We start from the raw sequence: 8,893 nt of genomic DNA, 5'->3' as shown, positions 1-8,893 counted from the left end.
GTACATTTTAAACAAGCTTTGGCCCAGATAGGACAGTGGATAATGTTCACGCGTGCCTTCTTCTTTGCATGAAAGAGCTTTAACCTGCATTTGCGGATGAAATGGCGAACTGTGTTCACAGACAATGATTTCTGAAGGTGTTAATGAGCTCATGCAGCAATTTCCATTGCAGTATTGTAGCAGCTTCTTCCTTGAGAGACTGTTTTGGAGCTTTTGATTTAATCTATTGTTAAACATTACCACCTGTGAAGAATGGGATATCGGTCATGTGGGCGTGGCGCTGAAGGCGAGGAGGTTAAAGTGTACACAAAAAACTAATGGAAAACCCAGGGTCATAAGCTTAATATTGATGCATGTGGGAGGTACAGTTCTGGCTACAGTGAAAGGGGATGTGCTGAATTGTGGTCATTGGGTTTCTTGCTTTATTAATGACATTCATTATCACTCTGAGATTCCTGTCTTTGGCATCGTAGGTAGATCAATTCAGATAAGAGCCCACTGAAGGCCTAGGTGTAAAATGCACAGCACAGGTTTGTTTTTGTCCCCTAAACCTGCGATTTATGAAATATTTTAATTATTATCAGTCATCAGAGATAAATGTATATATTCAGATAAATAATACAAATGTGTTTACATAGTGTGTGTTACACCTACAATGCAAAAAATCTGCTCTGCTCTGCTCTTTGGATCTGAGGGTAAAATCATCTGAACTGCTGCAGCTGTTGAGACACAGAGACAAAATGGAGACTGAAAAATGATGTGGAAACATTTTACATCATAAATATGAAAGTTGTGATTCTTTGCTGGTATCAGACGCGTCAGTGACGTCACCAGTGAGGAAACTTTCCAGATCTGAATTGAAGCATCAACTATGATATTCTAGATTAGTTCTTCTGACTGTCTGGTGAGTTTATCTTGATGTAATTCCATTTTTTGGTCACCTGCCACTTCCCACCCAACAGACAGCTCTACTTATATGACAGTTATCATCTGGGGAGAGGAAACACTAATACCCGCTTCCTCAGAGACATGAGAATCCAGACAACTGCATCTTTACAATCTGCTGCTCATGCTGTCTCACAAGGCAGTGGAACACACTCAGAGGAGAACGCTTTCTACCTTCTTCAGCATACGTGACCTCCACTTATTCCTGTTCCATGATATTTATCCCCCTCTTTACTGTGATACACAAAAAATAAATAGTTTCCAACACAACTATTTGTTTACCTTGTGGACGGATTTTGTTGAATTCCTCCTGACAGATATAAATCTACACTTCTGATTCAGATAAAACAAAAAAAAAACTTCATGATCAATAACAACGAAGAATCCAGTGAATTTGAAAGTGCACAATGAAGCAAATGCATCTTTCCCAGACAGGTTCATATCCGCAAAGTAAAACTGAAATCTGTATGCAGTGAAATCCAGCTGTAATGTGGGAGGTGGTAGCTCTCGATAAGGGCCTCTACCCAATGCCATACATGTAGATGTGATGTGTTCATGAATTGAAAGTAGATGTGTAATGCTGCATGTTTAACAGTATTGTTGACTGTTAATAAAGGTGGAAACAGTTTAATTCAACACAGGGATTTTTGTTGCTTGTTATTATATGTTCATTTGTTCTACCATGTCAAATAAACATTTGAAAATATCAAGGTTTTTACCATATAATATATACTAGAAACGAATATGATACTAAAATTAAATACTACCTTAAAGTAATGATTTTAAAAAAAGATTCAAATTAAATCATAATTATTTATTCATCATTAAAACTAACTGAAATGTTTGGAAATGGCCAATCAGATGTGAGTAGGTGCGGCTTTGGAAAATTCGTATGACAAAAAAACAAAATAAAACAAACTAAATAAATAAATAAAATGTTTAGTGCAGTTTAACAGTCAATATTCAAATGTTTGATCTGGCCAATCAGATGTGAGTGGGCGTGGCCTTAATGTTTGAACTTTAAAACTTTAATGCTGAAACACCTTAAGAACGAGCTCTGAAAACATTAAAGCCACGCCCACTCACGTCTGAAGTGGAAGCTAAGATGGAAGCTAAGCGGCTAAAGTGGAATATTTGAACTGTTTTACTGTAGAAACGTTCAGCCGCCGACAGTAACATCCAGTGAGGCAAAACATTTCTGTGATTCCTGTAATAAAATGAGCTTGTTGTTAAAGTGACGAGACAAGAAGCATCAGCGGAGCCGTTTTCAGCACATTAGGTCTAAGATTTAGAATAAATGTGTGTTTGTTGGGAACGAATTGAATAAAGGAGTGATCTGGATTTCCTGTGAACCTTTCAGTACATTTATTTCTGTAGGAAAATGATTAAAGTCCCAGTGGGAGAGAGATCCTCCTCACACTTCCACTAGAACTGAGGAAAACATGTGGATTTGACTCAGGTGGGGTTTTAGGTTGAGGTTAAAACACAGTCACACAGCACATAAAAATAAATATATACAGATAGAAATATCAATAGTGACCCAAAAATAGAGAGAAATTTAAGCCAGCTATGAATTTGACTGCATTAGAAAACGTCAAACATCCGGGTGTTTATTTTAAAGTAAGAAACCACAAGTGCACTTTTCACCCAAAATATATCCTCTGAAAAATAGATTCTGTTTCAACATGTACAAATAATTCACACGAGGCAAAACATTAGGCCAAAAGTATTGGGACACCCCAGCCTATTCCATCTCTCACAGATCATCTCGAGTTCATCAGCACAAAACTCAGTTTGGAAAAAAGGCAAAGATGAAGGATTTTTATGGCTTTTATTATTTAAGAATTAATTGAAACCTTTATCACAATCATGAGGAACGTGGCCTGGAAACATCTCTGTACCTTTACCTTTATTCTAGAAACATCCTACATTCTACAGATTCTGCACACAGAATTACTGAAGTTCAGGGAGAAATGAAATCCGACTCCTCAGTTATCATTTTATTAAACTTTTACATGCAGTTCATTTCATCACAAAACCACATAACTGTGTTAGAATGCACACAGAATCCAGCGTATAGAGGCCGAGTGAATGTGGTGTGGACTCTGTGGAGGAGCCTCATCGTATCAGAGACGCTGTAGAAGGACAGAGTTCCTGCACTGTGATCCACATACACTCCTATTCTGGAGGACGCTGGACCTCGGAGCTCAGTTTTAATGTTATTGTGTCGGAAAATTACAGAGGAAGGAGAACACACCAGACTCCAGGACTGACTGTTGTTTCCAAACACACACTCAAAACCCTGTCCTTTCCTGCTGATCTCTTTATATGAGACTGATATGTACACAACACCACCGCTCCACTCCACCTCCCAGTAACAGCGTCCACACACACTCTCTTTACACAACACCTGCTCCCAGAAGTCAAATCTCTCTGGATGATCAGAGTATCGCTGTGCTGTATCACTGTGTGTCACGACTCTGTTCGTCTCAGAGAGAAAGAGATCAGGATTTGCTGTGTTGGGATCCAGAGTCAGATAACAGAAATCTAGAACAATAAAATGTGCACAGGTTTGATGTTAATCACAGGATTTATAATAAGTGTGTGTGAGACACCTGTGTGTGTTTCTGTTCTCCTAATGCTGCTCTACATGAACTATTTTAAATAGTACACATCATCAGTCATCAGGGAGAAATGGATCAGATTTAGATCATCAATACAGACATGTTCACACTCTGTGTGTGTGTGTGTGTGTGTGTGTGTGTGTGTGTGTGTGTGTGTGTTACACCTACACTGCAGAAAATCTGCTCTGCTCTTTGGTTCTGAGGGTAAAATCATCTGAACTGCTGCAGCTGTTGAGACACAGAGACAAAATGGAGACTGAAAAATGATGTGGAAACATTTTACATCATAAATATGAAAGTTGTGATTCTTTGCTGGTATCAGACGACTAACAACGGTGTCAGATAACTTTCCAGATCTGAATTAAAGTCTATCTAGTGTAATAAGTGTGTGTGTGTGTGTGTGTGTGTGTGTGTGTGTGTGTGTCGGGGATCCACCTGCCACGCCCCCCTCGGTAGCTGTCACGCTGCCTCGCTCTGCTGCTCCCGGCATTAACAGGTGTCTCTCGTTACCGATTCAACATATAATCCTTCGTTCTGACATCACTAGTGTCAGACCTACTTTATGGCTACGGTGACCGACCTGACCCGAGACTGCCAGCATTCCCCGCTGGTTCCGTGGATTATATACCTTCCCTGTGGATTATATACCTTCCCTGTGGATTATATACCTTCCCTGTGGATTATAGACCTTCCCTGTGGATTATATACCTTCCCTGTGGATTATATACCTTCCCTGTGGATTATATACCTTCCCTGTGGATTGTACCTGTTCCAAGGATTATGGCGGCTTTACGGACTCAACCCCCGTTACGGTTCGTACGCTCTCTGACTCGGTGTTGTGCTCTGTTTACCTCAATAAACATGATAGAGCTACTCCAGCTTCCAAATTGTGGTCCATACCCTGACAGAGTGTGTGTGTGTGTGTGTGTGTGTGTGTGTGTGTGTGTGTGTGTGTGTGTGTGTGTGTGTTGTACGCATCAGTGTCTTTTTAATCTGCTGCTCATGCTGTCTCACAAGGCAGTGGAACATACCCAGAGGAGAACGCTATCTACCTTCTTCTGCATACGTGACCTCCACTTATTCCTGTTCCGTGAAATTTCTCTCCCTCTTTACTGTGATACACAACAAATAAATTTCCAACACAACTATTTGTTTACCTTGTGGAGGGATTTTGTTGAATTCCTCCTGACAGATTTCCTCGACTCGTTTTTTCAGATCGGAGACCGATTTCCTCACTCCATCAAATGAGAGATGTTGATTGACAGTGAAGCTGGGTGAGTCGTCACATCCAGGGGAAACACAGAGAGACGGGAAACTCTACAGAGAGGAAACACATCATAGAGAAGGAGAAAAGTGGAGGAGAGAAACGAATGAATCTTAGACTGAATCAGACCAAAGACACACTTGTGATCTCAGACAGGAACATTTATTGTTGCTGTAATGAGCTTTTAGGAGGAAACTTTGTGAGGAACAGCGCCCTCTGTAGATCAGAGAGTGAGTGTTACCTGGAGGAAGTGGATGTGATCAGGTGTGTGTGAAAGCTGCTCCAGATCACTGACTCTCCTCTGAAGATCAGCGATCTCCTGCTCCAGATGTTTCAGGTGTTGTTCAGCTCGACTCAGTTCAGCTTTTTCCTGAACTCTGATCAGCTCCATCACCTCCGAGCGCCTTTTCACCAGGGAGCTGATCATCTCATTAAAGATCTTCTCATTATCATCTACTGCTGCCTGTGAACGCTTCTGTTAGAACACACACACACAGACACACACACACGGTGAGAGTTCGTGTGTGTGTGTGTGTGTGTGTGTGTGTGTGTGTGTTCATTCCTCACCTTTATAGTATCAACAGTCTGTTTCAGCTCCTGCACCTTCTTCTGCTTCTCCTGGATCTTCTGCTGGGATTTAATCTGCTCCTCCTTTAACTCATTCTGAGACCAAATAAAATACATTTCAGATAGATTTCTTCCTGTTTTACAGAATTGTAGTCAAATTTCTCTAAAAATCTCTAAAAATATAATAAAATAACTTCCAGGATTAAATGTTGTTCAGCACAGATTACATGATAAATTTAGTGATGTGTGAAAATGGTCTACTCAAAGCCACACCCAATTCCACCTCATTAAAGATGAAATAAAATCTGTATTTACAGGTGATTTACTGCGGCTTTACAACGTTTAAATGCTTGTTTTCATTGTTTGTATATTTAATTTATGCCAATTTAATTATTATACAAAATGACATTAATTATATATTCCAGATGCTTATATCTTCACAACTAAACTAAATGTTGTTTTAAACAAAAATTGTCAAAATGTTATTATATCTTATATATATTTTTAAGCATGGTCGTCAAATGCCATCTGCAAAATACAATCCAAATGTTGCTTTACATCATACACACGTTTTTTTTACAGAAAGAAACGACCCAACATGAGTGAATTTGTTCAAAGAAGAAAATCGCGCATTCATTCAACAAGCAGCCACAAAAAGCTTTTCAAATGATGACAAAAGTTAGAATAGTTACATTTAATTTGTGGCTACTGACATGAAATGTTTCCCAGATGTTGGTAAGAACTCATGCAATCCAAACATATAAAGACATCAAACTGTAGATGTCCATAAATAAAGTTATGTGTAATAATGTGAAATGACACGGGGAGAAAGTATTGAACACGGTGGATTTAAAACTTTGTCGGTAATGACGGCTTCAAGACGCCTCCTGTATGGAGAAACTGGTTGCACGCATTGCTCAGGTGTGATTTTGGCCCAATCTTCTACACTCCAAATCTTCTAAGTTCTGTGACCTCTTCTATGAACTCTGATCTTTAGTTCTTTCTTTAGATTTTTAATTGGATTCAAGAAAATCACATTCAATAAAGCATGTAAGTATATTAAAATGTACTTTAAAAAGTAATAATGTTTGGTAATATATGAAGCCTAATTCTGCTTTATTTTATTTTTTTATGCAGAATAAATTCTTGAATTAATGATTGTGCATTTTGTTAAGTAGTGTACTCCGTCTAAATTGTATCTGATGATCCAGACAACAGCCTTGACAGCCAGAACCCCCAGCAAGACATTATAGAACTCTGCAAGAAATGTACAAAGCAAAGACATTTCATTGACTCTGATGCTTTGAAGGAGTAGGACAGTCCAGCAAAACCTTTACAGGCATAACCCTGCTTCAAAGATCTGGACCATGTGGGTACACTGAAGCATAGTTTGGACTGATGTAAAACATAGTGACATATCCCATATCTTCTACCGAACTGCAGACAGTTGATGATTCCTAATCTAACATTAAATCATTAATATTCTTTTAAGCAACAGATGTGGAGAATCATTAAGCCAAACAATTGCCAATACAGGGAGACCTTCTACTCCATTTTTCAGTTTTTTGTGGAGTGATGAAAGTCATGAAGCCTCCAAGAACATTAAATGGAGGTAAAGCTTTTTTTATTGATTGAATCTAAATAGCTAAAGGGTTCTCAACTCTGGCCCTTGAAGTCCACTTTGCTGCAGAGTTTAGCTTTAGTTTGTTCTGATTAGGGTTAATCAGTGTCTTCAGGTCTTACTAGAGTCGTGTGAGTTTGATCAAAGTTCAAAGTTTGATCTACACATCATCACAACCAAATAAACAACAAAAGTACAGATATTTGTGTAAAAATTAAAAAATTACAAGGAAAAAGTCAAAATTTGTCTGAAGAATAAATAGTAAATTAAAATACTGATACCAGAAAAATCTACTTAAGTACACTAACAAAGTATTTGCACTTCATTACTTTCCACATCTGCTGATAACATTTCGTTACCTTTTCACAAAGGAAATAGAACTGGGGGAAAACAGCTCCAGCTTTCTCCTGTTTAACACTTCTTTACATATGATCCTTCAACTGTAACTAAAATTCACCTCATAAACAATTTCATTATTTATTACAATTAATTCATTGTAAAAGAATAATAATGTTCAGTTCTCACCTGTTTTTTACTTCTTTCTGCAGTAGTTGAAACTGTATCATGGCCTTTATGTTCATCCGTCATACACAAGTAACAGATGAAGCTTTGCTCAGTACGGCAGTAGATCTCCATCAGTTTGTCGTGCTGAGAGCAGATCTTCTCTTGGAGATCTACACAGGCTTCAACTAACTTGTGCTTCTTAAAAGCCTGAGACTGATAGTGAGGTTTAAGATGATCTTCACAATACGAGGCCAGACACACCAGACAGGACTTGACGGCTTTGTGTTTTCTCCCAGTGCAGGAATCACAGTCCACATCTCCAGGTCCAGTGTAACAGTGAGCAGGAGAAGCAGCTTGAAGTTCAGTCTTCTTCAGTTTCTCCACCACTTCAGCCAGCATGTTGTTCCTGCATAGAACAGGCCTTGGAGTGAAAGTTTCTCTACACTGGGGGCAGCTGTAGATGCTCTTCATGTCCTCCTGATTCCAGATGCTATTAATACACACCTTACAGTAACTGTGACCACAAGGAATAGCTACAGGATCCTTCAGGAGATCCAGACACACTGCACAGATGAACTGATCCTGATTTACTGAAATACTGGCTTCTGCCATTTTCCTGCTGTGTGTGTGTGTGTGTGTGTGTGTGTGTGTGTGTGTATGAAAGAGAGAAGAAGAAGAAAATAGAGGGAGAGGCTTCAAGTTCTAAGTTTCGTTTTCTCTAAAATGAACTTCCTGGTTGTGTGTGTTATAGTGTGACACACAGAGTGGGCGTGGCTTTAAACACAGAGAGTTCAGGCTTGTAAGGAACAGTGTAGTCTTACAACAGGAGATACTTTCTGATCTAAACAGTCCAATCCAATGCAGTCTGATTTGTTCTTTGGTGTGAATTTGACTGTGGGTTTAATAATAACAGATATATAAAACTGACAGCGTTCAGACGCTTCACTCAGCACATCATGTCTTTGTAGGTGTAATGCTACAAGTTCACCACATCTGGATTCGAGGATCTTCTCTGTTTTCTCTCTGCAGTGTTTTCAACATCTGTCATGTGAATTAGGGAATGTCACTGATACCATTATGAAAATTTGGAGTCACTTCACTTTGAAAAGGGGAGTGAAATTTGACTTCAGTCTGAGATCTCATACCTTCGATCTGTTCATCATTTCTTAAATTCTGACACGTCTCACAGTTGCTACTGCTGGAAAATATCCACACAGCATGACACTGTCGAAAAAAAATATTCTAATCCAATTTCTGTAGCTTGTGTTTAATCCAACATACTGTATTTAACTTATAACTAGTATAGAACTTTAGATACCATGAGTTCAACATAAATAGATGAATCAAACCTATTTAGCCGATATTTTA

The 8,893-nt window shown here is 38.9% G+C and overlaps 1 protein-coding gene across 2 annotated transcripts in view; it reads right to left on the bottom strand.

The window, feature by feature from the left end:
* LOC310729578 (tripartite motif-containing protein 16-like) overlaps positions 1-8,263 on the bottom strand; it is a 47,592-nt gene extending 39,329 nt beyond the window's left edge. Inside the window, exons 1-6 of one of the 2 annotated variants that reach the window (XM_083547955.1) lie at positions 7,547-8,263; positions 5,401-5,496; positions 5,075-5,308; positions 4,727-4,886; positions 3,738-3,797; positions 2,985-3,492 (exon numbers count right to left, since the gene is read on the bottom strand). In XM_083547955.1, the coding sequence (XP_083404081.1) occupies positions 2,985-3,492; positions 3,738-3,797; positions 4,727-4,886; positions 5,075-5,308; positions 5,401-5,496; positions 7,547-8,137 (1,649 nt within the window). In that variant the 5' untranslated portion in view covers positions 8,138-8,263. The remainder of the gene's footprint in view (positions 1-2,984; positions 3,493-3,737; positions 3,798-4,726; positions 4,887-5,074; positions 5,309-5,400; positions 5,497-7,546) is intronic. The other variant, XM_083547954.1, reaches the window with a different exon arrangement.
* Positions 8,264-8,893: the final 630 nt, after the last annotated feature.

Source organism: Silurus aristotelis (genome assembly GCF_946808225.1).
Source record: "Silurus aristotelis genome assembly, chromosome: 8".
In the NCBI taxonomy this organism is placed as follows: domain Eukaryota; kingdom Metazoa; phylum Chordata; class Actinopteri; order Siluriformes; family Siluridae; genus Silurus; species Silurus aristotelis.
This window is presented reverse-complemented; position numbering and strand designations above follow the sequence as displayed.